A 27,761-nucleotide genomic window follows, 5' to 3' on the forward strand; every position below is an offset into this window, starting at 1 on the left:
ACAGCACAGACTCTTATGTCACTCTGGACCAGGTCTAAAATCTTTCAGAGGAGGGTGGGGGGGAGGGTGAGAGTCTCGCAGGTCTGAGAAAGGTGCACCTGCTTGTGCGTCTTGGAGACGAGGGTCCAAAGGACGCAGCGAGTGCGTGCTCCGGCCATGGCCAGTCCCGTGGCTCGGTGTGTGTCTGTCCTCTGGGTCCTCTGGGCCCCGGCTGACAATAAACAGATGAAGGCGGCCGCGGGACCTGTGCCACCCCGATGGGAGGAGAGGACGGAGCAGAGGGCAGGTCCGGCAGGGCGCGGCCTTCTTCTTCTTCTTCTTCTCCCGCGGCACCTCATCTGCACTGTACTAGGATCTCTTCCATTTCCACTTCTGCCAACAGCCCTGCGCCACAGGGACGCATTGAGCACAAACCCGAGAGGCAGAAACCGCTGCGGGGACACCCTGTGACCGCCGTGCCCAACAGGCACAGCCGGCCCACGCACCGCGCGCCTCCCTGTCTGTCTGGAGCCCGTTTCTCACAGCTCCGACACAGAGAGAGGGCTTTGAACCTGCCTGCCAAGATAAACCCACCTCGCCTATTTATGCCCCTGCCTCTGCGTGCACTCGGGACAGGAGCGTGTCAGCAGCGCACGGCACAGGTCCGGGTCACTGCAGCTCGGCTCTCGCGGCGCACTGGCCCACTTTTACGCGCAGGGAATGGCGACTTTTGGGGACTCGGGGATGAGTCCTGCTACGTTACCTCCACTCTAGAATAGCCCAGGGGGACCCACGCGAGGGGACACGACAAGAGACATACAGGGGGTGACTGTATGTCTCTTGGAATGCTACTCCCGACGCTGGTGACGTGCCTCGCCGGGTGCGCCTTTCTCCTCTCGCCGGTCATTGAGGGCTGTGGACCGGGTCGAGGTTATGGCAAGAGGCGGCCGCAGAGGAAGCTGGTGCCGCTGGCTTACAAGCAGTTCAGCCCCAACGTGGCCGAGAAGACGTTAGGGGCCAGCGGGAGATACGAGGGGAAAATCACGCGGAACTCCGAGCGCTTCAAGGAGCTCACCCCGAACTACAACCCCGACATCATCTTCAAGGATGAGGAGAACACAGGTGCAGACCGCATGATGACACAGGTAACCCCGCCGGCTGCCGTAGTGCCTTTTAGCCTTGCTCTCTCAGCCCTAGAAGAGACTCTCCTGCGCGGTTTGGTGCACTTTGCCCAGTCTTTAAACGCGTGGACGCTGTTATCTATTTTTCCCGTATTTCTTGTTGACCCAAGGCTCGTCACTGCAAAAACAATCATTCTTGACAAACCAAATCAGGTTTAGCACACTGCTCCAAATGGATCTGAACCAAATACACGTCGGGTTAATAAGAGAAGGGGTAATTTCTCCTGGATATCCACTGATTCTGATTTTCAGACGCTGCTTTACAAGTCTTTGGTTCTCAGATGGATTTTCTTGCAGTGCTGCTCTTTGGAAACAGCGATTACAAAACCTCTCTGTTTGCACAAGTCATTGACCAGTCGATTCCCAAACAGCCAGGCAGCGTATTGACTCGGTTCGTGGATTGTGGACGAGTTCGAATACGAGCTCTCCTCTTCTGTGCCACATGAATTTCCAGGGGTCCACTGTGGCCAGGCCGTGCGTAAAACCGAGGGCAACCCCGCGTCTATATGGAAAGGTGGTCGCTCTTAATTAAAACACTGTGTCCTCTGTTTAACAACATGTTTTCTGTGTGGGGGGGGGGGGGGAGGGGGAGCCAAAAGTAGTATTTGGTTAGAGCCCGGGTCAAGCGTGTACTGATGTTTACCGTTTTCGTTTAAGTCCGACTGGCCAGGGTTAACAGTCGCCTTTTGGACTGTCAGAATTTTTTTTTACGACACCGCTACTGATGTGGCGCTGGGTGGAATTTATTTGACTCCCAATTTCCCCAGGAATAAAGTATTTATATCTGGCTCTTGTGACCGCGGGCTTCCTCCCCGAGCGGCGGCGATTATGTCCACAGACCCACGTGGGGAGTGAGAGCGCGCAGTCCCCATGTCTGGAGCTGTCACCTCTCTGCTCGCACTGCAAGAAATATAAAAGATAACGCCTTTAAATGCAATAAGCAAAGATGTGCAAACAGGGGTTGAGCTTCTCCAAAGTGTCAAATGCAAAGAAATAACAAAATTGAGGGAGTTCTAACCTGGAGAAGCCGCAGAAATGCAGCTGCAGGAAAAGTAGGAACCATTCCATTTGAACCTTGTTCGTGAAAATACAGAATCCAAGCAGTCCTTAATGAGAAGCTTCTCCTCCAAACAGGACATTTTTTGCAGCGCGCACCCAGAAGCCGCCGCCGCCGCCGACCTGCACACAATTTATGGGCTCCAAGCCGCAGGAGACAGCCTCCTGTTTGTCTTTTGCTATTCCGTGTTACTTTTTGTTTGTTTTCGCAGTTCGCAGTGTGCAAAAATAGCGCACTTCACTTGTGTCGAAGCCTTAATTATACAGATTTTTTTCTTTTTCTTCACCCCTTTAGTTTTTATTCGCCTTTTCCTGGGCGCTCCGTGCTGCATATACTGACGCGACTGTTCAGGGGCGAAGACGCACTGCAAAAAGTGTCCACTCCTCACGTGTAACTTGCACTTGTGATGGATTTTGCATTTACCATTTTAAAATCCATGCACAGAAAAGCTAACCCTCATTAAATTTAGGGGGAATTCTTGCAGGGATGATGCGTAAAACCTCGAAGATCCCCACTTTTACGCACAGGGCGTTTGGATTAAGAGAACACTAAAAGCAGCCTGGTTGATTTTGAATGAAAACACCGGTGGTTTTGTCCCCTAATTTAAAGAAAACAAGCCTTTTAGACGCCACATGAAACTCAACGAGCCGCTCACAGGGACACTTCTTGCAGCGCGGAGGTGTGCATAGGCGCAATGTTTGTGCAGCCAGCGGTTTAGTGCCCAAACCGCTCCGACAGAAAACCCCCGTCGATCCATATACCTTGAAAGGGAAGCCAGCTAAATCTATCGTCTGATTTATGAAGTCCACCTCGTTGCTCTGACCGCAGAGAGAAAAACACGAGACGTTCAAAATCCACACTGAACACCGTGAAAAGGCATCTGTGGCCCACGGGGGCCGCGAGCTATTCTTATCACAGCCAACATGGAAATAGACATTTATAGGCTCTAATCCCCGTTTTCAGCCCTTAATTGGGGCAGATTCAGGAAACGTTGCATCACTGAGACTTGCATTCAGGGGCTGTGCGTCTAGCTGCAGAATGACCTCCAGTCATGCGAGCTGGGGTTGTTGAAACTTTAAAGGGCTCACTGCGAATTCGGATAAAACTGTCGTCCCTTCACATGTAATCAGATACGTTCCCTGCTAAATCTGTTTTGACATTATGAAAAGGGGTCATAAAGAGGAAGTGAGCAGACAAAGAGTTTCAATTCACATTTTGCAAAATGATAAATGGCGTAAAAGAAATACCCGAGCAGAGCCTAAAAGCATCACCCCTGCAAACTCAAGTTAGAATTCACCTTAAGAAACTGCTAGATTGGATTTTGGACAACACCCGGACTCAGTATCTCGTTATATTCCTGCAAACCCTCGATTGAAACCCCAACTTTTCCTTTTCTTATAATTTCTGCCCAATCGGATCGATCAAATCGTGATATTTGACCTTTCTGCCTTCAGGTGAAATATCTGCTTCACGCCAATCAATGTAGTTCTCCACCCATTTTGCGATTTTCTGTTAAAGCCTGTATTGAGAGTGACGCCCTGACAATGCCGCCTGGGTGTGGATCAGATAAACCGGGCGGACTGGAGGATTTATTTGCGTCAACGTGGGGCTGGGGGGGGGGGGGGAGCCGAGCGAGTCCCTCAATGGGCCCTCTCACCTTCTGTTTGCTCACCCTGACCAGACTCCAGGTTTAGAGGGACGCTGAGGACCTCTTGTTCACGTAGCTGTCACCCACTCCCCCCCGACCGCCACCCCATAACCTCACAGTCCCCCCTTCAAACCCTCAACCCCCCCCCTCCCCTTCCATCCCCGACATAGCCTCTCGGCTCCCTTCGCTCGCCACAGTGAGCAAACATCAGGCCCGAGGTGGGACAGCAGGGGTGCATTGTGGGAAAGGCTGAAGCCACAGACAAGGGGGAGAGGGGTGACTGGGGTGACGGGGGGGGGTTTGGTGAAGTGGATGGATGCAGGGAGAATGGGTCTTTGTGAAGAGTCAGGCTGTGAGTGCAGCAGTAGCAGAGGGGGGCGGAGCTTTAACTTCTAAATCATAAATTTCAAGCAAACAGCAGGAAAAACAGTACAAGGGTCGAGTCTGTGACAACACCGGTCAGGAAAATAATGTGACAGGAAGACAGGAAGAAGACGTCGCAGATCGTAATCTATTTTTTTATTTGTCAGGGTGAAGGAGATTTACATTCTTTGGAACACTTATCACAAAACCTCACATTGGATCCTTTGGGCGACGCTAAACTCAGACAACCGTACTACCCAAGTAAAACAATCACAAGTCCTAAAGTCCCTGATTCTAACACAAACTGTATTCTGTCTCCTCTCCTGCAGCGCTGCAAAGACAAGCTCAACTCTCTGGCCATCTCGGTGATGAACCTCTGGCCCGGGGTCCGCCTGCGGGTCACCGAGGGCTGGGACGAGGACGGCCACCACTCGGAGGAGTCGCTGCACTACGAGGGCCGAGCGGTTGACATCACCACCTCGGACCGGGACAGGAACAAGTACGCCATGCTGGCGCGGCTGGCAGTGGAGGCCGGGTTCGACTGGGTCTACTACGAGTCCAAGGCCCACATCCACTGCAGCGTCAAGTCAGGTGAGAGGCCGCCGGGGTTTCGATCGCGTGATGTAGCTTCTTTCAAATGAAGGAGAAAAGGATCATGCAGGTTTAAGTGTCAAGAGGCCTCAGCACGTCTGATGGCAAAATATACACTGAGGGGGTGTGACATCCACTAGAGGGCAGCGCAGAGTTGAGGATAACAAACAGGATGACGTACCTCTTACGAAAGAAAACTAGTCCTTTAACTTTCATGCACCTCATTTCCCACCATTTCCTCTTAAAATACATAGACCCTTGATGGGATGGAGCCATTTTTTATCCGAAAAACATTTAATTAACAGAAACAACACACAACAGGTTTCATTATTCTTTACAGTGTGTAGTCATGGCAACTAACTCTTAACATTTTCATCGTAAGGATGGAAACTCAACACTCTTGGATAATGTTAAGAAAAGACGGCGGCTTTGGTTAAGTATCGTCCCCAAACCCGACCCCATCCTAGACACATGGTGGCGCTGTCCAAGAAACAAACGCCTTTTCTCTTTATACATTTCTGAGTTAGTCGCGGACGCAGGTCTGGGTTGGTGCCGACGGCTTCCAAGGGGAAACCACAGCCTCATAATCTGAGCGGGACGCCGACAAAAGCTCTCCCTCTCTCCCTCCCTACTCAGCTCTGATATATTACTAATCACATTACACGTGTTTTCTCGGCAGTGAATTTCCACTTTATGCCCAAAGCTTTAAATGTCCCACACAGCCGGAGAAACACTGGATCTACTTTAGCGCTAAGACGTCTCAGTGGAGTGATTTTCTGAGACCGGCCTCTGCTGCCTTTTTATTTTCCTTCTAACAGTTTTTGTTTCAGCCCCTGATCACTAACTCCTTTCTTGTGTGCATAAAAAGTAAATGAACGCTTGCTCGCTCTTATATTTTCCATCCTTCCTCCTCTTCCTCTTCTTCTTCTTCTCTCTCATCAGCCACTCACCCCATGTTTTCTCAGATTGGCTTGTTTCTCGTGGCTTCCTGGCTTCCCTCAAACAAGCGCGGGCTCATCTCCTTCATGCAAACACACATCTGCTGATTTCAGAAGGTTAGGTTAATAAATGCCTGTTTATGAAAAGTTTCCCCATTCCGAAAAAACTTGTGGTTCAAAAAACACAGATTGATTAGCTTGAAGACCAAATGTCTAACCACACTTTTAGACACAAACTTGGCTGCTACCCTTAGTTTAAGCTGATTATTCACACCTTTTGTGACTTAGTATGATCATTTATAGTGTTAAATATTTGCAATCGTGTCATACAAGATAGAAATTTAGCCCATGCGTTGTTACGAGTACTATTAGCCGCTGCTGAGTTCTGCAGTTTATTTTTGTTGTTGATGCTGGGAAAGTTGGTCAGGACATCACACATTCTACATATTTGACATTTCTGCCGCTCATGAGGACGTACAGTACAGTGTGTATTGGGAAAATGTGCAGCCAGCATGAAAAGTAACGCAAGCGTGTGAACGTGCAGAAAATCGCACACTGCTGTAAAAATGAATCAGGATTTAAACACCCACTTAAACACGGCCTGACACATTTGATACAGAGTGGTAATGAGATTTTTCCTTTTTCTTTTCCCCCCTCTTTCTTCCTCCCTCCTTTTTCCAACTTTATCTCCCTTTTCCCTTCCCGTGTCTCCTCCTCTCTCCTTCCCTCCCAGATCGGGTTGCGAGGGCCCAGTCCTTGTCTTGATCAGAGGGGCAACCAATCAAGTTGGTATTTTATTGTTTTCCCTTTTTTATTTTTTCAATTTGCCTGTGTTTCCTTCGAGAATTCCTCAAAACAAGGCACAGACAAAGAAATCCACCCAGATAAAGAAAGGTTGGAACAACTGATGAGGTCCCAAACAACATCCTTAACTTCAGGGTGGGGAGGGGGCAGCAAGAGGAAGCAGCCACTAGGGGGCAGCACAGTTCCAGGACCCTGTAGATGGACGGGACTAAGAAACGAGTGAGACTGAGGCACAAACATGGGAAAAAGGAGAAAACTAAGGGAGTAATATTTATATAATTTCCTGTTAGACCTCCATATCAGCAAGATGAGAAATATTATAAACCAGTATATTTTAGTTTTTCTTGTTTGATGAGGAAAACCTGTGACTGTATTTCATGATTTCTGCCTTTTCAGAGGATTCTCACTTTATTCCACATCCTCACATTTTGTCTGGCTTTTATTTTCAAGCTTCTAAATGAAAAAAGAAATTATTTGTTCACATTATTTGTCAATGTTTTGTCAAAATTGTGACAGAAGTAAAGATTTGCTAAGTTAAATCTTCTAAATTACAATTTAACTTTGTCGATTTACAAGATACGATTTCCTCCTATTTATGAATGATTAAATAAATAAATAGAAGTTATGCATTACACATACTGGGATCTGTAAAATATATTTTTTAAAAGCAAATACATTAAAGTATTATCAAATATTTAGCAAATTAAACTTTGATAGTGATAAAATAACAATAATTGATTATTGTAATAAAACAAATAGACAATCATAGAATAAAAAAATGAATTGCACATGGAGGAGATGTGTTTAACCATGTGACCTGCGTGTGGACCTCGGTGTGGACCCGTCAGATGATTAACCTGCTGCTGAGTTTCCTGCTCTGCTCCTTCCTCCTTCACCTGACTTATCTTATCACCTGGCCTTGACTTTCCTGCCTTCCCCAAATATTTATGTCCAGATAGACTTGAGACAGTCCCAGAGTGTCACTGTCCAGGGCCTGGACGCATTGTCTCACACACACACACAGAGTTGTTATTCAGGAGCTTTTACCCGACAGCTCTGTTATTGTTCTTTTTATGTCCCGTGCAGGAAAGAAAAAGTCAATATTTAGCTAAAGGGAGTTAGAAAGATTTATTGTGTCTCGTGCCCTTTTCCAGAAGCTCATTCCTGCCAAAAACATTAATGAAAATGTAATTATTCCTTTTTTATCCTTCAATCACAATGATAGTAGTCATAATAGGCAACATTTTCTTCCATTTTAATGCCAACATTTCCAGATATGAAGCCACACTTATACCTTTTAAGGTCAAACTGTTTTTTATTTCACTTTATGGGAACTTTGTTGTCAAGTTATGAGATAATGAGGGATAATAAAAAAAGGAAATCATTTAAAGATGATAATTGTAAAATAATCTTTTCAAGTAGTCAGACATATGATGTTAGATCAGAATTTATAGTTTAACTGTCTCATACACTGGACATACATTTATGTGTCGTTGTTTTTTATTTTCCTGCCAGGAATGAGCACTTGAGGAGTGAAGACATCTTCTCTAACCTTCCCTTCTCTCTCTTTGTCTTTCAGATCACTCAGTGGCCGCCAAGTCTGGAGGTTGTTTCCCCGGCGAGGCTTTGGTCACGTTGGAGAGCGGCGGTCAGAAGCCCATCAGTGATCTGCAGCCTGGTGAACGGGTCCTGGCCTCGTCGGGCAGCGACGGCAGCGGCGAGCTGGTTTACAGCGAAGTCCTGACCTTCCTGGACCGTGACCCTGTGACCCGGAAACTTTTCTACACTCTGCAGACTGAATCCAGGACGCAGCTCTCTCTCACCGCCGCCCACCTAATATTTGTATCTGAGGGGAACTGCTCAGAGGGGGCTGTGCCGGCCCCTGGCACCCTCAGGACTGTGTACGCCAGCGATGCCAGGCCGGGGCAGTGTGTGCTGGTGTCAGAGGGCAAACCGGGGCAGAATCACAGAGAGGGACGTCTGTCTGGGATCACGCAGGTCACCCTGAGAGAGAAGAGGGGCGTGTTTGCTCCGCTGACCCAGCATGGGACAGTGGTGGTGGACGGGGTGGTCGCATCCTGCTACGCCATGGTGGACCAACACTGCCTGGCTCACTGGGCCTTCTCCCCGCTCAGGCTCATGCACAGCTGGGCCGGCACCACTGGACCTCACGGTGATGGGATCCACTGGTTCTCTCAGCTTTTACACTGGCTTGGGAGGCTGCTGCTAGACTCTGGTCGCTTCCACCCGCTGGGCGTGGCCCAGGACGGCAGGTGAAGGAGGAAGCAAAGGTTCAAACCAACAGAAAGGAACCTGAACTCCTTCACCTTGTGGAGGACATGGACCCCAAATACAAACCTGTAAAGCTGAACAGGAACCACGACCAACTACCTACAGGATGGGAGAAGTTTGGGTTCCTGCTGAGGCATGATGGGGAAACAGAGGTATAAGAATATGAGATCACTCAGAGTCTGAATGACCTCAAAACACGGGGGTATTGACTTTGTATCCTTGAAACACTATGGAACAATAATCCTGTCATTAATCCTTAATTTACCCCAGAAAACACACTAAGCACCTTATCTTAAGTAGAGATTGCTTGAATTTGAAAAACTAAACACATTAAAGGTTTGGATTGTGTCTAAGGTATTTTCAGGTTCAAATAAATTACATTTTGAGGGATTCAGCATAAGGGATTCTTAGGTAAATTAATGGTCTGTACATTTTATGAGCTTTATTTTGTGGATTTTAGAGGTTTGAAGTATTCAACAAAAAATCCATTGAGTTAAAAATGTAAGCACTTTTAAATTCCAATACACTGCAAAATGGTAAAATCAATTAATCGTAACATATGCTGGGGTTTCATTGGATTTTGTGAATGATTAAATGATGATTAAAACATTTAAGGTGTTTTCAACCCTCAGAAAACCCCAATTTAAACCCATTAAAAACCCTTAATATAATATGGCCCATTAATGTATCAATTATTTTACCCTTAATCTGGGGTAATTCTTTTAAATACATGAATATTAAGTAAGAACTCCTTCAAATGTCGTTCGTTTGTACCTGAAGATGAACATGTCCACCTTAATAACAACTCAAACTAATGAAATATTCCAAATTCATGTGTGAATTGAGAAGTTGACGAATTTAAAACCCTTAAACCACGCAGGTAATCCATTAAGAAGATGATGTATAAAATGATTGATTAAAACCCGTTATAATACCTTGAGTGTGATAACATTGAAGTGTAAATCAATGGAGTTTCAATAGGAATTTGAGGGATTTAGTTTGATGGTGTCCACGGGGATGTCGTGCTGTCACATTACTGCTTTAACACAGAGGTTATAGAATAAATGATAGTGTATTTAAGTGTTCTATTTGTTTACCAGAAATCCTGTAACGTTTATGAAGTTATTGTGGGTGAAGAGATATGAAAAAAGATTTATTTTTTAAATTAAATTATATGGAAATGAGATGTGTCTGTGTGTGTCTCCTTTCTTTCTGATGGAGGTGTGGCCTTTGCTGACATCTACCGGCTTCTGTTCAAAAAGCAGGACTCCAGTTCTTTATGTCTCCTCTTCTACATGTGCAGCTGATGAATGTGCGTCTCCTTTGGGTGCAGAGGACTGATTTAGCCCTCGCGTCTGACTGGAAACCTGCTCCGTGCGCAACAAATAGATCCACGCGTAAAGACAGCAGCAACACACCAGTTGCATGTATGCAACAGTTGTGTGTCTAATAATACCAACAACCTGCTGCGCCTTTAAGAGGATGACCGAGGAGGAAACCTAATATCCTATCTCTCCATATCTGAGCTCAAGTCTCCCATCAATTACCTGCAAGAGCCCAGAACCGGACGATATCCCAATCTGCCCCCTTTGCGCACTTCACCACCTGCTTTTTGTTTTTTTTCTCTCCCTCTCTTCTTCCTCTTTTCCGTTTTGCGACACATAACCCGGATTAAATTACGCGTTGCACCTTTAAGAAACTGTCGCCCGGATTAGAGTTACGCGCAGTGAGCCAAATCGCCCCGCGGAGGGGTTTTACGCACCGTCCGCTATCCAGGGGGAAGGCTCTCTCTCCTTCTGCGACACTTCACCTCCTCTCCGTCCTCCTCGCTGGTCCTGACAACTCGCCCCCGGGGGAGCCCTGAGCAAGCATGGCCGAGATGGGGAAAGGGGTCACCGCCGGGAAACTGGCCATCAACGTGCAGAAGAGGCTCACCAGAGCGCAGGAGAAGGTGAGAGAGCCCAACTTCTCATTCAGCCGAGGCGCAGGCTCACGTAGCAGCAGGACACAGTGTCCTACCGCCACCGTGAAACTGGATCCTGCAACAGGTTACCTTCCAACACCACCTCAGTCAGCCTGTGGATATGGAGCCAATCAGGCAGCTGATTGGATAATTAGCTGTAACTAATTATTTTTAATTGCTTTTGTGGCAAGTTTAGAGAATAAGACTCCACTGAGGGGTCGGCAACAAGCAACAGCATCTGAATTCACACCTGAATCCATGGAATTTGGCTGTTAAAGCATTTAAAAACCCTTACTTAAAGTAGTGTTCCAATCAAGTGGCCTAAAGTTAATCCCTAAATGTACCTTAAAATGCCATTATTTTAATACATGTTTGTATTATTGAGCATTTAATTGTTTAAAAATAAAAACTAGAAGCTTAAATGAACATTCATCAACTTTTCAGTCATGTTGGAAATTCAATGGGACCATTGCCCTTTAAAATATTCTTAATGGGTAGTCTGTAAGGATTAAGGGTTTTCAAAGATCCCCCAGTTTGTCTTGCTATTTTCAACACTTAAAATCCATAAAACAAAATAAACTTATTTTTAAAGGCATTCGATTAAGTAAAATAAGGTCAAAGTACCAGATGCGTGAGCTACTCGTCATGATAAAACTCGGAAAATCCCTTTGAATTTTACTTACTAAGTTTTTAGTCTGACTGTTTTTTTCAATCGTTGTGGAAAGTGGAGAAGTTTGCATAGTTTTAGGGGTTTTAACATCTTAAAAGCCCCCTAATTTCCACCAAAGTTCAGTTTTCATATTGAGGGAACCTTTGCTTCCGTAGAAAACACATGGCTCCAGAATGTACGTTTTCAGGAGTAGATCAAGAATTGAGTTGTTGGATTTTAGGTTTCATTCAATGAATTGATCATTGCCTCAGCACATGGCGGAAGTGCCCTTGAGCAAGGCACTGAAGCTGCAACCAGCTGCAGGGCTGAAGTTTTCCACTAGAGGGGGGGGGGGGCAAGTGGAAGATTGCTGTATTATCATATATCAACATATAAAGTTGTGCTTTCTAGGTTCCAAAAGCAATAGTCGATAAATACAGGTGGTAAAAAGAGGTTTTCAAAGTAAAAGCTCTGACGTTTAGACGAGAGAGTTTTTAAAGGAAGAAACAGAAACTTTTTTTATTCTTACAACTTCAAATACACAAAGAAAATGTGAGATCTCTTAGTGTGCATTTAACGTTTAAAAAATGTTATCATAACCAGGTGAAAACTCCAGTCTGGGGTCAGAATCTCTCTCGATATAGTGTTGAAAATAATCAACGTTCAATTGCAAACCAACCAGCAAACCCTGGGGTAAAAACTGAATGACGGCTCCCGCAGGGGGAAGAGCTCTAAAAGTGACGGCGTGAAACCTGATCAACAATCTGTGTGCAGCTCTCTGTCTCCCTCCGAGTTATTATTGTCCTAATCACTCTTGTTGCTTAAGCCTGCTGAGGTTTTACCCTCTAATCACCTCAGTACGACAGTGAGTCAGTCAGAGAGAGAGTCCCACTTTCAACCAGGTATTGATCTCGCTTGGCTCGTTTCACCCTGTTTCCAGTTTAAAATTCAGAATGCGCCCATGGCTGGTAATGGATGGGTGAATCCCGATTTGGGTTTTGTTTAAGAGGACTGGGAGGTTTCTGCTTTATCGACCACAATCTTTCTCCTCAGTGTTTTATCTGGCTGCCGTTATCCAAATCCTCGGGATGTTGGGAGGTGCTCTGCGCTGCATTAGCCTCTACGACCATAAAGAATCCATGCAGTCAGGTTTTGTCCCGTAAGAGGAATATGTGGAATAGAAAATAGATGATAGCCTGGAGCACAGGGGGCCCCAGGCAATAGGAACCTGTGGGGCCATGCATCCAGCCTAACTGGCCCCCACTTTGCCCCAAGAGGTATATGAAACCAAACCACGTCATTCCAATCTTCACAAAATCCTTTACTATCAAAATAATAAGTTTAAGTGCAAACTCCCATCAAGACCCCAAATGCACCATAAACACACATTTTGGTCAGTCTTCAACCAACCCTCTAAAGTTACAGAGTTCTCGACATCCATCTGAACGTTTCTGTTTTAGAAAGAAAGGTTTTGAGAAAGGAAGGGAAGCAAATGTATGGATTCTCATTTGCAAGATGTAGAAAAACGAGACCAGGAACAGAATTCGCGTCCTGTAGGAAAGTTTGGATGGTGCTATCGGCCTTGTTTTGCATCCTGCAGGGAATATAAGGGGGGGTTTATACACCAGAGCTTGCCAGGATGTGGATTAGCACTGGATGGTTGTACCCGGGCTTGTTTCATTCTAAGTGCCAAAGAAATCCTAGTTTCAGAGTTTAGACCCCGAATATAGTCCCTGTTGGCACCCCTAATGAGTAAAAGCTGCACTGTAGCCATTTATGTTGAAACTAGATAGGTTATATAATGATATTAAGAGAGTTTGGATTTTATGATTACACTCACAGTGGCTTATTCTGATATTTTAGACCATATCGGATGCAAGAATCAGTTAAATTTAATCAGAAATTTACACAGAAGTTACGTGTCTGTAAAGAGGAAGCAGATCAAATTCACACTAAGTGCAATTTTGCAACTTTTGGAAAAAATACCACCAAAATAATATAGATGTGGCTAATTACGTTGGTCAAGTTCTATGTGTGGAATTTGGATTCATGACCTCAATATTTCCCAGAGTTCAAGTTCTCCTGTCCTCCATGGATTTTGCTCTGGAGGACTATGAATTTAAAAACAAATAACCAATCAAGACGGACAGACAAGCTCGCAGGCGACACTGAGGCTTTCAGCTGCAGTGCTGGTAGCCGAGAGGAAGGTCAGGGTATCGTTTTCCCCTCTGAAGGCCGGCGGAGGTGGAGGAGGGGAGCGCCGGCCTCAGCTGTCTGTCTGCTGGCACGCCGCCCTCCAGGCGTCCGCTCGCCCAACTCACTCACTTAACGTCTTTTTTTACGCTCCTGTGTCTGTCGTGTTCGGAGAGTAAACGGGAAATAAATACCTTTACACAGTAAAACCTGTGTGATCATATACGAACCTCTAAGCTGTCGGTTGAAAACAGCTGAAACATCATGTGCACTGAAAATATCTGGGAAAAATGTAACTTTTTACTCCTAAATCCAACTCATTTTAATAATAACTTTTTTTTATTTGCTTACCTTTTAACTTTAATGGATGATTTCAGTCACGAACGGCTGCAAAACAAGCAGCGTACAATCAACAGGGACATATGACGAGAAGTGAAAATGATTCATTATTATCTTAATATGTTACAGTATAGGATCTTATCACATCCGCACACATATTTAGTTGCTTTTACCTCCCTTTTTGGTCTCCACCACCACCTTCCTGGCTCTTTAGCTGCAGAGCTGCACGTTCAGGTGGTTATTGTTTCATTACCGCCCCAACAACACCTGACACAGCACACTGTCATCGGATCTATTGCTTACAAATAAATAGTGCAGCTCTAAAGGTTCCCAACATGCAACAGTTTGTGTGTGTGTGTGTGTGTGTGTGTGTGTGTGTGTGTGTGTGTGTGTGTGTGTGTGTGTGTGTGTGTGTGTGTGTGTGTGTGTGTGTGTGTGTGTGTGTGTGTGTGTGTGTGTGTGTGTGTGTGTGTGTGTGTGTGTCCAGATCTCGGTTTGTTAAACTGAAGAAATCCAAGCAGAGAAGTTTGTTACTAAAGTGAGAAAAAGCACCTCCATCAAATTCTCTCAGACTTGCCGGGAAATCTGAACTTTACTGGAGTACTTTTCTAAAACCACTTTACACTACATAAACAAAATTGTAAAAAAGTCGTTAAAACCAGCTCCACCCTAAACAACAGTTGTTTAATCAATCTTGAAAAGGCATAAATATGATGTGATATCATTTTGAACGAGGAATCAGTTACTGGTCACGGTTTCATATTTCCCTGTAAGTTATAATTTGATTCAGACCAGCTGACACAATAATCCCCAACCCTCCTCATGGGTGCCGCCGCGGTTGTCATAGTGATATCGTGTCAGCGCCTCGTGTCAGCTGTGCTGCAGGGCATGCTGGGAGAAGGTCCCATGGAGGAATCCAGATGATGGTGACGGACTAGGAGGAGGAGGAGGAGGAGGGCAGTGGTGCCCTTTAGAAAGCAGCCAGATATACCTGGTGTGGGAGGCCGGACCCTGTGACACTATCCCCCCCCCCCCAAGCTCTTTCTCTGCTCACCCAACCTCAACCCCCCCGAAAATGTCCAACCTGACCTCCCCTCCCTCACACTGGAATTTAGCGGAATTAAGATATCTCAGCATAATTTGAGTGCAACCTCCTTATGATTTTAACTTTAAATCCCCTGAAACATCCCATTGCAAGTCTATTAAACTTAACTTAAGTTTCCAAACACGAAAAGGTCCAGAAAATTGGGTATGGACATATTTCCGTATTGTCAAAAACACTTAGGGGCTGAGTTCAGTGAGCAGCTCCTTTTTTCTCAAAGGACACATGATAGAAAGTTAATAGAGAAGCTTAGTGTGATGAAACATCTATTGTCATGTTTGGTTTAACAAAAATACAGTTCAATAAATTTGATTTTTTTAGGCATAAGCCGCACTGTGTGATATTTGAACTCTTCTTCAAAGATTTTAGAATCAACACTCACACTAAATAAGAGCAGATATTTTTACAACTCTCCAAGATTAGTAACTGGAATCCAAAGTTATCAAACCTCGAAGTTGCCCTATTGGCCTGAGCACCTGTCCTTCCCTCCCAGGACTCCCAGCATGCCTTGCTGTTGGGCGGGGCTCAGATATGTGTGTGTATGTGTGTGTGAGTGGGGAGAGGGTGTAACCATCTATCTTTAGCCCCCCCCAGGCCCTCTCCTCATCACTGTTAATACCCCACAAACTGGCCGGGTGTGTGTGCTGCTGTATTTTTGGGGCTTGAAATTGAACACCGACGGCTCCGACCTTCTGTGAACACACACACACACACAGGGACACACACACAGGGATACACACTATACACTCCTGCATGTTCCATTGTACCTGAATTTAAAGTATAAATAACATTTGCCTCCCACACATAGCTTCCCCGTACACGTGATCTCTCCGGACTTTAGGGGGATCACCTGAGTGCACCGTGAAATATTTGAATACAATGAAGTGAAAGACACTGAGGGCTGCGGAGGATGTGTCAGCTGTGTCTTCCAGAAATAGGTCTGGATTTTAATAGATGCAGCGTATTAGATCATCTCTAAAGGTGGTCAGTTTTGCAGTAAATTGTTTGAATTTGGACACTTTTACTGACTTTTATTTATCTCCAGTATGTAATTAATACGTCTGCAGAGTTTCAAAATAAAGACCCGGGCTTTCATATCTCAGGTTTCAACATTTCTGAAATTTTTCTTCCAACATACGTGCATTAGCTCTCAGATCACCACTGACAAGGTTTCAAACATGGAAAACAAACCGATGCACTCGGAGACACTTGGCAAAGCGTCAAGCAAGGCGTCCAAACTTTGTTTTAATCATGCAGAACCTTTTTCTTTTTCATTAGATTTGTATTTCCCCCTTGTGAAACCAGTACAATAATTAATAGATATAATCAGTTGCATCTTTTATGTAAACAAGGATGCTGCCTCTGTGAGAAAAGAATCGGAATCAGAAATACATTTGTTTTCCGAGCTGCTTGAACCTGAACACCTGCGTGGTTGAATTTCTTAAGCTTAAAACCTTGAATACCTTAAACCTGGCTTTAATATAGACATTATTTTGCGTCTTTGTTTAAAATTTTCTTCCGTTTTACCTGTGCGTTAATAACATTAGTATGTGTTTTATTTACTTATATCTCGTGTACTTTTTCATAGTTTTTATTCTTAATGTAGATTTTAAAATCTATTTTATCACAGCGCTTTTATTCACTTAGTCTTATTCGTGGCTCATGACCCGTACAAAAGGTTCCATACGAATAAAGTTTGATTGATTGTCTAAGCGATACCTCCTTTTGCATTAGCATTAATGCTTTTTGCACAAATGTGTAATCCCTAGTGGTGGAACGTAGCGAGTGCATTCAGTACACTGCTCTAAAGTATTTCCATTATTGAAAGTGAGCGATGAGGGAATTTCACTTGGGGGTAAGTTGATGTATTTTCTTGTGAGGGCTATAAACAGACTCTGGCAGCGAGGTGTGTGTGAGTGTGTGAGTGTGTGTGCGGGTGTGGGTGTATATGTGTGTTGGAGCACTGGGGAAGTCCCCTCCGTCGTACTGATGGTGATTTGTGTATCTGTCACAGGATTAGCCTGGCAGGTGGTGCTGGTGCTGGTGGAGGCTCGTCCATGTGCTCGCAGTCAGTCGCCAGATTAGCCACCGGTGACCTTGTCTGACTGAGAATAAACAAAAGCAACGTCTTGATTTTCTTGCTTTCCGTAATCCCTCGTTCGTTTCACAGTGGCGTCACCGGCGGTCGACTGACGTGAAGCAGAGGACCAGATAAAGTAAACTTAGATTTGATTAAAGATGGCCTAATCACAGAGGTGGTTTTAAGCACTGGTCCTGATTCGACCTCTCAGGACACAGAGGGCCTCATGTGTTACCTATCACCACTCGTCTAATCAGAGCAAGCTGGTGAACCTGTCTTGGCGCCGAGGGCCAATCGGAGAAGCTCGTTAGTTGACAAGCTGAACCTCAGTTTCGCTCTCTACCTCTTCCTCTTTCTTTCACCCTCTTCCTTCCTCTTTCCCCTTGACTGGTGGGCTACCTCTTCTTCCTCTCTAACGTCTTCAGGCTCCCCCCTTGACTTGGGTTTCGTTCTCTGGAATCAGGTGAAAGCAGAACAGAGAGTCAGGGCCAAGACAGACATGAGTAAGAAAGCTGGTTCAGGACTTCACACAAATTGACTGTCTGCCCCAAGACTCAGGGAAAGTGATAATCTCAAATATATCAATACCTGCAGTTTAGTCTGATGACATATTAATTTGCTGAAGTGGAAGAATATCCTGTTTTTTTCATTTTAACACTGGTCACACTGGACTTTCAAACGGAGTATGATGGACATAGCGTGTTATTTTATTTTCAGTTTTGACTTCTTTTAATGAAAACTTCATACTATTCTTTCTCTCCTACATTTTCCCTTCTCCCTTCCTTCTCTCCCACATTTCCTTCCTTCTTGCCTTCCTTCCTTTCACCTTACATTCTCCTCCCTTTCTTCCGTCTGCCCCCCCTACAATTACATTCTTCCTTCCGTCCTTCCCTCCTACATTTTCCTTCCTTCCCTCCTTCCTTCCTTCCTTCTCTCCTTCCTTCCTTCTGTCTCCCCTTACATTTCCCTTCCGTCTGTGTCCTGTGCAAACAGGAACATATTTCATGTTCAACATGTGGCAGTGCATTTAAAAAGTTTCTTCAAAGTATTTTGTTGTAAAACTTTGACGGGTTTTTTCCCTGTCATTCATATCAGCTATACATGTGTCAGCAGGGCCTTTGACTTTTCACCTCCACATCCTGACGTTCACACAGCTGGTGTGAAGCGCACACACGGGGGGGGGGGGGGGGGGGAACACATGGCCTCGACATGCGTCCTGAAAATAGACCCCACGTACATGTGTCCACTTATAGATCTGAACAAAGAAGCACCGATACGCGGCAGAAAAAATGGATTCAAATCTTTGTGCTTTGCTCTCGTCTCCCTCTGCAGGTCCTGCAGAAGCTCGGCAAAGCGGACGAGACCCGAGATGCTGCCTTCGAGGAGATGGTGGCCAACTTCAACAAGCAGATGGTGAGGAGCCGTCGTCCACCTTCACCAGTTCCAGTTTTTTGAATCTTCATTTGAGTCTGGAATATTTTGTGATTTAATGGAGGAAACAGCATTTTTAGATAATTTTTAAGATAAACTTGATCCATCTCTTAAAATGTATTCCATAACTCTCAAACTCCTTTTCTTTACTCACTCTTTGTTCTTTTAGGTAGAAGGCTCCAAACTGCAGAAAGACCTGAAAACCTATGTGACAGCAGTGAAAAGTAAGCGCGTCTGGGATCTTATATTTTAACCTTTCGGTATAGATCATTCAAGGCACCCACAGCAGATATGGTAAACGTCCCCTTGTGTGTTATTGTGTGTCTGTTTGTGTGTTTCAGCTCTGCACGATGCGTCACGGCGGCTGCAGGACTGTCTGGCCGACATGTACGAGCCCGACTGGTTTGGCAAAGAGGAGATGGACGCGTTGGCAGAGGTGAGACCAGGAAAACTGTTTTCATGTTGCTAACAATTACCAATGGAGAAATTCGCTATTCCCTTTCCTTCTTTCCTCGTAATCTCGACCACCTCTGCTCCCACCTCAGCTCAAAAACTCTAACGGCAAGGTTTCCTCAGCTTGTCTTGTTGTTATACTTCTGGAAATTGTTGTAATGATACACAAAGTATCTTTCTTATTAAATAACGATCATTTAAATCCCCTTTTCTTCCCCTTATTCATCAGCGAAAACAGCCTCAAGGAATTAAAAATGTCCACGTTCTCCTTCTGCTTTGTACGGAGAGAGATGTCTCACTCTCCGGTGTCTTTCCCTTCCTTTTTTTTCCTTCTCTTTCTTTCTCCTAACTGCATGCGTCTCTCCTTCCGTCCTGAAGGAGATGATAGAGAAGGAGATGGACAATAACTTGGAGGTAAAACGCAGGAAGCTTCCAGTGTGTCCCACGGATGAGGGATCATTATTTATAGAGGGTTCGGTTATTCAGACTGTAGGTGCAAATGAAAGTGAATGAGACTCTGCAACTGTCAGAGAGAGAGAGAGAGAGCATGAAGAGAAGTTATTCTGGTGGGTATTGTTTCCATTGTGCCCTCGCGTGGGAGACACTGGTGCAGCAGATCTGTAGTAGAGGAAGTTCGGTTTGGTTTTAGAGCAGACTTTCATCTTCTTTATAGAAACTGTGTTATAGATAGAACATGAAGCTGTGGTCGCTTTTCGCACGGCAGGGTTTCAAACACGACTGTGCATCATACATATATATAAGAGTTACATTTAATGTAATTGCTATTTATTTGACTTCAAAATAAAGCATTAAATATCTTGCACAATATACTGTAACTTGGGTTTTGATTTTAAGTTTGACATTTATGATGGTATTTTTCTCTCGAAATGGCTCAAAAATATTTAGAATGCAAATAAAAAAGCTGATGCGCACAAAAAACAGGTCCGGCAGTGTGAAAACCACGCATAATGCAGAAAAGTGTGATTTGATTTTGTTGTTATATCCTAAATTGTGTTGTTGCATCGTGTGTTTCAGGACACAGACACGCTGTGGTTGGACTACCACCAGAGCATCACGGACAAATCTGTGACCTCCATGGACACGTACCTGACTCAGTTTCCTGATATTAAGGTGCCTGTGTCTCAAGTTTTAGTTTAACCATCAAAGTTTCAGAATTCTGTTGTCATCATTTTGTGGTTGTCTTGCATCTTTTTAGTTTTTTTGAGTCTCTTTGGAATCGATTTTAGTCTTTTTCTTGCCTTTTTGCATTTTATTGTGGTTGTTCTGCATTTTTTAAAGCCATAATCCACCTCTTCATATGTGTGAATGTGGTAGAAACTCTAACATCTCATTTAGAGCTGTAGTTTGAAGGGTTTTAAACATTTCACCGTGAACTTTCTAACCCGCAGGCTCGTATAGCAAAGCGCGACAGGAAGATGGTGGACTTTGACAGCGCCAGGCATCACTTCGCCTCCTTACAGAAAGGGAAGAAGAAGGACGAGGCCAAGATCGCCAAGGTAACCACGAGTTAGTGCTAGTGTGTGTGTGTCCATATTTGTGTAATCCAATAAGCCGTTTTTGTGTGTGTGGTGCTTGTACTGACGTTTGAAGGAATAACTTTTTGGTTTTAAGGTGGTATTGACTATTTCTGAATCATAAACAGTTCATACCACCGTAAACCGCTGCTGCTGTTTAACACATGTCTCTATCAATTAAAACTGGCCCATGCTAAATGCTGATTAACCTTTTTGTTGCGTTTGTCTTGAATTGTTCTCGTTTGCTTTTTTTCTCTCTCCCCTCTGTTCTGCCACATCTGCCTCTTCTTTCCTCCTCCCTCCCTCGTGCATGGTGTGTGTGGTTAGCAAGCAGCCCTGTTGGAGATGGCGGCTCCCAGCTGGGCTCAGGGTTTGATATCAGCCCACCAGGTGGCTCAGACTAACCTCTCCTTCAACCAGGTGAAACTCTGGTTCATCACTGACCTCCCACCTTCTCCCCTCTCCCCAAAACTGTCAGGCCGGTTCCTCCTCAGGCTCTTTGCACGTGATCAGCGCTGTGAGCGGCGGTAGAGTCATAGGGGAACCATTATTTTTCTTTTGGGGTCGGGGAGAATACGAGCAACAAACGAGAGTAGTTGGAGCTTTTCGTCCATCACAGGTTCCTCAGGTCACATTCTTCAAAACTATTTAGACTCTCCGAGATCTCATTTACTAACCCGTAAAGAAAATAACGCTTTCGGACACCCATGATACATTTTAAACGCTTATTTTTACACTTACTATTAATACTTTTAGGTCAAAGTGCTGATCACGTGTACAGGGCTTCGCTATAATTTGATTCCCGATCAAAACTACTGTTTCCATCCTTTCTTTCGTAGCTCCCCATTTGTATTTGACAGAAACACCCTCATTATTTGCTTTTCACCCCTGTCATTTGAATGCCTCGCAGCATTCCCGTGTCTGTAGTTATTAAACCCTGTGTGTGTTTGTGTGCGTGCACGTCTGCTCATGGAAAACTGTCTTTCTCAAACATTTTGGGTTGACGGATTGAAATATGAATAAAATGTGTGTGTGTGCGTGTGCAGGCGGAAGAAGACCTGGGTCGAGCCCAGAAGATTTTTGAGGAGCTGAACGTGGAGTTACAAGACGAGCTTCCTGCACTATGGGACAGGTGGGACGCTTTTTATCATTATCCTGCAAAATCTGTCGTTTACACTTTGTCCAAAATATTTAAACGTGTGTGTGTGTGTGTGTGTGTGTGTGTGCAGTCGTGTTGGCGTCTATGTTAACACATTCCAGGGCCTGGCAGGTCATCAGGAGAAGTTCCACAAAGATATGAGCAAGGTGAGTAACCCCGCCCACATGTGACTTATCCAACTGATGTATTGATCAATCGATCGATCAGTAAACATTTGCCTCTTCACCTCCTCAGCTCAGCCAAAACCTGAACGACATCATGACCAAACTGGAGGAGCAGCGGCAGCTCAAGTGAGTGAACGTTTTTTTTGAAAACCATGGACGTGTTATAAGGAGGCCACTGGGTGAAGATATGTCATTGTACCATCCTCTCACTGACAAAAGTGGTCAACATGCCTTTATGCTTTGTGTTGCATCCGTTTTTGGTCGTTAAGCATCTTTTTGTGGGTCTTTTTCATTGTTGTGGTTTCACTATGGCCTGGATTGGAAGCAGTTTGAGTCTCTGTTGAGTCTTTCTGATTTTAGACATCTTAACTAGTTGTTTTGCATCTTTTAATATATTTTGAGTCTCTGCGAGGTCATTTTGCGGTTGTTATGCACGTTTGTAGTCATTTTGTGTCCTGTTGGCGTCATTTTGTTAGGATTTACATATTCTTGTGGTTATTTAGCATCTTTTTTGATATTATAAGTGTCTTTGAGGCCATTTGTGTGTCTTTGGGGCCATTTTGTGGTTGTTATGCACGTTTGTAGTCATTGACACTTTTTGGTTTTATTTTGTAAGGATTTTGCATCTTCTGTGGATGTTTTTCATCCTTTTTGTCATTTTGTGTCTCTTGGGTTTTTTTGTGTTCTTTTTGCTTGTACCTGTCGTTGCGTCTCTCCGTGGTGATTTTGTGTTTCTCTGCAGCCGTTTCTTTTTGTGTGCTTCTTGGTGGTTGCTCTCTGTAGCACTGATGACCCCTCCTATAAATATCACAGAAAAACATTAAGTTTCAAGCTCGGCTCGGGCTCCTGGGCCTTAACCCCAGTAGGCCTTTGCAATAACCCTTCCATGGCTACAACACTTTGGTTTAAATACACACCGACAAAAAAACACATGAGTGATGTCCATAACACTGCGTCCTACTGCAGAAAAGATGGTACTGCAGCAGCAAAGACAGAAGATGGTGCAAAGAGGTAAAACCCGCTGCACGCTGATCCTCATTTCGTGCACGTTGGCTGTGCATGCAGCTCCTCATGCAGCACTGATTCATTTCTAGCTTAATGTTTGGTTTGTGGCTTAAACTACAGGCTAATAAATAAAATAACCAGAAGTCCAAGAGAAAAATCCGACCTTTAAAAGACATGCTGTGATATTTAGAAAACAGCAACTTTGTGTATTGTGACTTTTTTTCCCTTGTAATAAAGCTTGTTTTGTTGTGATATTCTCTGAGGGTCCAGATTTCTGGATCTGATCCGGGATTCAAACCTTTAACTTGTTTTGCTTTGTCTAACTTCTGTGTTGAAGTGACTCATCCTGTTTGGTTGTGTTGTTTGACACTTTTACATCCGATGATCACGTTCTGCATATGGATGGTGTCAGGTGCACGAATCGCTCCGGTGATCTGAGTGTGAGGCCGATCACGTGCCATCTGTTGAGATACAGCAGATGCTTGTTTTTTTGTTGTCTGTCTTACTCCTCTCTTTACTCTGTTATAACCTTCATATTCTCTTTCTCCCTCCTCAAATCCCCCCTCTCTTATTTTCAATATCTTCCTCTGGCTCCTTCCCTCTCGTCTTTTTCTCCTCTCTCAGTGAGGAAGCCGACATCAGCGAAACGGCCAGTTCAGCACCAAAGGTAAAAAAGGAAACACACTGACTATGTCCACTTGATTTAGGCTTAGACTTTAAATGCAAAGTGAATCAATCAATCTACTGTAAATGCAGGTAAAAAACCCAAAGCTTCAGATTTCAATTACAGAAATGCAAGCTTCTACTTCTAATAATAATAATAATAAATCTAAGTAAAATACCATGGAGAAAAACGTAATGATTCATTTTTAAGAAAAGACTTTAAAGAAAGGATATGCTGTAGTTGTAAATAAAAACTATAAACTTCCTGTAGATGTATTAAGCTTCAAGAGTAGATTATCAAAAATAAAAAAGTCCTCATGGATCATGTTGTGTGTACTAACCTAACTGTCTGTCACGGCTCGGCATGTGTGTGGTTTTGATTTAACCCCTCCTGGTGAGGCAGAGGCTCGGCCCTCCTCCCAGTCGGCCCCCCCCCAGGCCGTCGCTGACTCCGGACCCGGGCCAGCAGCAGGTCAGCCTGTTTGACGACGAGGCCTCGGCGCCTGACTCTAAAGCCGAGTCCGCCACGACGACAACGACACAGCAGGTCAGACTGACCGACCACCGCCTACGTATTAGTCTTTCTTAAAAAAAAATATATAATTTGTACGTGACTGCGTCCACAGAGGGACAGGACTTATCTTTGTTGGGCAATGATTTTATAAGCATGTGTAGAAAAGATGGTTAGTCTCGAGGTCAAATGAGTTGGTGCATTATTGCAACACAGTATCTAATTTAAATTTATTAATTTTAAAAAGCCATTATGAACTTTTACATTTAGGTTCATTTTACTACTCTACACTTTAATATAAATTATATATTTCATTGAAAAATTATTAGATTTTTTTTAATTTTAAAGACAATCACAGATTACTTTTATAAAACTGTTTTCTTGATATTCCATCTACTATCTTATTCCATCCACAATTCATTTGAATGTCCATCACTTCAATGTCTTCAACAATATGAAAGCAATGTGCAGCCTTAATATTATTTGAAGTCCAAGTGTGTGTTTGCAGGAGTCAGGTCAATCCAAGCTCTGTGTCATATACATCATAAGTCCTGTATTTATATGTGTTTGAAATTCAAAGCATGAGATAATATGCTGTTACTTGAAAATATAGCAGCTGTCTGGGAATCACACCTGGGAATATGAGGATGAAGAATTAAAATTTTTCTTAGGGCACTTGGCTTCTGCTGAACGTGTCTCTTCCAATTGAGAAGTCATTTAATCATCGCAGTTAACCCTCCTCACCTCGTGTGTGTGTGTGTGGGAGGCAGAGCGAGCCCTGGTCAGGGTTCAGCCTGCTGGACTGGGATGTGGAGGTTTTACAGCCCGTCCCATCTCCAGCTTCCAAGGTGGGTGTGCTTTGATGAGGATGACATTTCCCTCGGAGCTGAGGCGCCGGAGACTGTGTTTACATCCAGTTTAATACGAGCTCCAGTGCAGCAGCTTCGGCTAAGGATACTGTGTCGTGTTCACACGTAACTGTGGCGTTAAACAAAGCCAACGTGTTTTTAATTTGACTATTTCAGGTGAAAAAACATTAGTAAAACTCCAAATACATACAAAATGCTGCAGATTGTTCATGAAGATGTTATCACGTCTCTCATAGTGCAGAGAATACAATTTTAGACTGCTTGTAAATGTAGTCCATGTCATCTGGGGCTCAGAAAATATTGGGGTGAGTGTGTGTGTGTGTGTGTGTGTGTGTGTGTGTGTGTGTGAATTAAATCCTGTTATTCTAACTTAAACAAATCCGCTGCATGGTTTTCTTTGTGCATGTCCAGCCTCAATCTGCATGTTTGCTTTGCTTGATACTGATTTATTTATGTTATAAAAGCTCTCAATAATAAACTTAAATTACATATGAATACAAATTGAGTTGAGAGTAAATGCATTTATTGTTCATAAAACATTTGGTGCTTGCCCACAGCTGGGAATAACAATAATACTTATTATAAAAATAAAAATGTTCACACTGTGCTTCAAAAATAAAAGGCACACAAGTTATAATACATGAAAAATATATTCAGGGTCAGTTATTTAAAAAAAAAGTGTTGCAGAAACTTAAGCATGACCTCCCAATACAATACTTAATACTAGAATTGGGTAAAACCAGGTAATATGATCTGATATAAGTACGTTTTATTCTTTGATTTAAAGGAAGCTACTGACTTGGCTGCAGAATTTCCTCAGGCAGGGTGTTCCAGAGCCTCTAAGCTCTTATTTCTAAAGCTCTGTGTTTAGAATCAGTTTATGATCTTAAAGTGCGAGCAGCGTTATCTGAAGATAAAAGATCTGCATCTCTTATCTATTATTTTCTGTAAAAGATTGATATTACAGAAAAACGAGTGTGTTGCTCCGATGATGCTTGTTTGCCAAATTAAGTCGGGAACGATTATGATGAAAACCTTTTGCACACGTTCGTCTTACAAGTTGTCTTGTCTCTTACTGCCGCACGGAAGACGCCATCATGGGACTCATGGGTAAGGACGGGTTCAGAGCACAAAACCACAACTACTCTTCTCGCTATATTTTTCTTTACTTAAGGACTAAGAAATATTTTTCCATCAATACTTTCTTCCTCTGCTTTTCCAAACACATCCCTGGTTGTCAACCCTTGCCAATTCAATGCTCCTCTTCCACCTTCTCTCTACTGTACAATGCGTCCTCCTCCCATCCACCTTCCTACCCTTCCACTCGCTTCCAAACCCGCCACAATGCCCCAACAACCAATGACCTCCATAGCAGGAACAGCCCACGGCAGAGCAGGAACAGCCCACTGTAAAGCAGGAACCACAGCCCGATGACGACCAGTTCCCAGCGGAGGCCCAAGGTGGCTGGGATCACAACGAACCCGCTGCTCAGAGCTACACTGCAGCTCAGCCGTACACGGAGCCCAATTGGGATGACGATGGCGCCAATGTGGGACAGGGAGGCTGGGGCGATGCAGGGGAGCAGGTAGAGTTGGGTGGATAGGGAGGCAGGTGGGACCTCAGAGGGGTTTGAAATAAACATAGGTAGAAGCCTAGAAGTCGAGAATCCCTCTTAATCTGGTGAAAGTCAGAAAAACCTCTTTCTCTGTTTTTCCCCCCTCTTTGAGTGGAATACCCCAGATTTACTGTCAGCTACAATCCCAATTTCTCGGACTTCCTTAACAATATACCTGGATTCTGCTTATTTTTTGACGCAGAGTGCTGTAACCAATGGCTCTGACGGCGAGCTCCCTCCAGGATTTATCTACAAGGTGAAAATCCACCAACGTACTCATAATTATGAAACTACTTACTATTGGGTTTATACAACAGGGTCCATATGTGATCTTAACATTTACTTTGGCTTTCTTTCTCTCCAGGTAAAAGCGATACACGACTACGACGCCACCGACGGCGATGAGCTGGAGCTGAAGATGGGAGATATTGTGCTTGTTATGGGTTTTGACAACCAAGACGAACAGGTCAGTCACGTCCAAGTTAAACTTTTCCATATGAATTAACCTCCTCCTCAGTAATTACTTTTAGTTACATTTATTTAAAATTAACTGTTTTAAAGCCATCAATGTTTCAATTTGTCCCAAATGAAAAACACAGCCTCTTTTCTTTTATTGTGACTTTTGACATCCATACGTTAGTATAATGAGGGTAAACAAGTTCTAAATGCAGAACCGTGACTCATTTGTCTCTCTGCAGGACGATGGCTGGCTCATGGGTGTGAAGGAGTCGAAGTGGTTGCAGGAGAAAGATGCTTCCGCCAAAGGTGTTTTCCCTGAAAACTTTACCCAGAAGTTTTGAGGCTCGTGAAACCTAAAAGATTCTGTTGCCCAATCTCTGCCCCAAACTCTTCAGATGGGTGATCTGAAAAAATCTAATCAAATCGCAATGAAATGTTTATCTATGCAGCAAATAATATTGGCACGGCGTGATGAGAAATGGCGTCTCGATGCTTTGACACCAAATTATTTGTTTGTGATGCTGAAAACAATGTGTGTGTGCTCGTCTGTGGAATCATCACAGATTTCTGGAGCGCATTTTATGCAAAGCAAATAAAACATATGTCAAAGTAAAAGTATAATAGAGACAAAATGTTTTTTTTGGTATAGCCTTAATGATGCAGAGCTATCTGAAATGTTTGAGATGTCAAATTATGCACACCAAAACAAACGTGTTAG

At 44.0% G+C, this 27,761-nt stretch overlaps 2 protein-coding genes across 3 annotated transcripts; both read left to right on the plus strand.

Moving 5' to 3' along the window:
* The first annotated feature begins 824 nt into the window (after window positions 1-824).
* LOC132996661 (indian hedgehog B protein-like) lies at window positions 825-9,284 on the plus strand. The gene is made up of 3 exons (XM_061066991.1): window positions 825-1,124; window positions 4,558-4,819; window positions 8,141-9,284. Exons 1-3 carry the CDS (start codon window positions 825-827, stop codon window positions 8,836-8,838), a joined length of 1,260 nt encoding a protein of 419 aa, XP_060922974.1. The 3' UTR covers window positions 8,839-9,284.
* A 1,439-nt stretch (window positions 9,285-10,723) lies between these two features.
* bin1b (bridging integrator 1b) lies at window positions 10,724-27,402 on the plus strand. 2 transcript variants are annotated; one of them, XM_061066795.1, is made up of 15 exons: window positions 10,724-10,804; window positions 18,512-18,592; window positions 18,780-18,834; window positions 18,952-19,046; window positions 20,099-20,194; window positions 20,473-20,580; window positions 21,645-21,730; window positions 21,828-21,903; window positions 21,992-22,047; window positions 22,888-22,932; window positions 23,551-23,593; window positions 23,993-24,136; window positions 26,787-26,840; window positions 26,949-27,050; window positions 27,283-27,402. In XM_061066795.1, the coding sequence occupies exons 1-15, from the start codon at window positions 10,724-10,726 to the stop codon at window positions 27,382-27,384; spliced, it is 1,224 nt and encodes a 407-aa protein (XP_060922778.1). In that variant the 3' UTR covers window positions 27,385-27,402. The 2 variants fall into 2 exon arrangements, with proteins under 2 accessions (XP_060922778.1, XP_060922776.1); XM_061066793.1 differs by having other exon boundaries at window positions 23,551-23,592; window positions 23,983-24,136.
* The last annotated feature ends 359 nt before the right edge of the window (window positions 27,403-27,761 follow it).

The sequence above is a fragment of the Limanda limanda genome, chromosome 23 (assembly GCF_963576545.1).
Source record: "Limanda limanda chromosome 23, fLimLim1.1, whole genome shotgun sequence".
NCBI lineage: Eukaryota > Metazoa > Chordata > Actinopteri > Pleuronectiformes > Pleuronectidae > Limanda > Limanda limanda.

Excerpts from the sequence above, each read along its gene's own strand:
- bin1b (XM_061066793.1), top strand. The coding sequence starts at position 10,724 with ATGGCCGAGATGGGGAAAGGGGTCACCGCCGGGAAACTGGCCATCAAC. Across the intron at positions 21,731-21,827 it reads CTTCCTGCACTATGGGACAG|TCGTGTTGGCGTCTATGTTA; the intron begins GTGGGACGCTTT and ends GTGTGTGTGCAG. Across the intron at positions 22,933-23,550 it reads ACAGAAGATGGTGCAAAGAG|TGAGGAAGCCGACATCAGCG; the intron begins GTAAAACCCGCT and ends CTCCTCTCTCAG.
- LOC132996661 (XM_061066991.1), top strand. The coding sequence starts at position 825 with ATGCTACTCCCGACGCTGGTGACGTGCCTCGCCGGGTGCGCCTTTCTC. Across the intron at positions 1,125-4,557 it reads CAGACCGCATGATGACACAG|CGCTGCAAAGACAAGCTCAA; the intron begins GTAACCCCGCCG and ends CCTCTCCTGCAG. Across the intron at positions 4,820-8,140 it reads CCACTGCAGCGTCAAGTCAG|ATCACTCAGTGGCCGCCAAG; the intron begins GTGAGAGGCCGC and ends TTTGTCTTTCAG.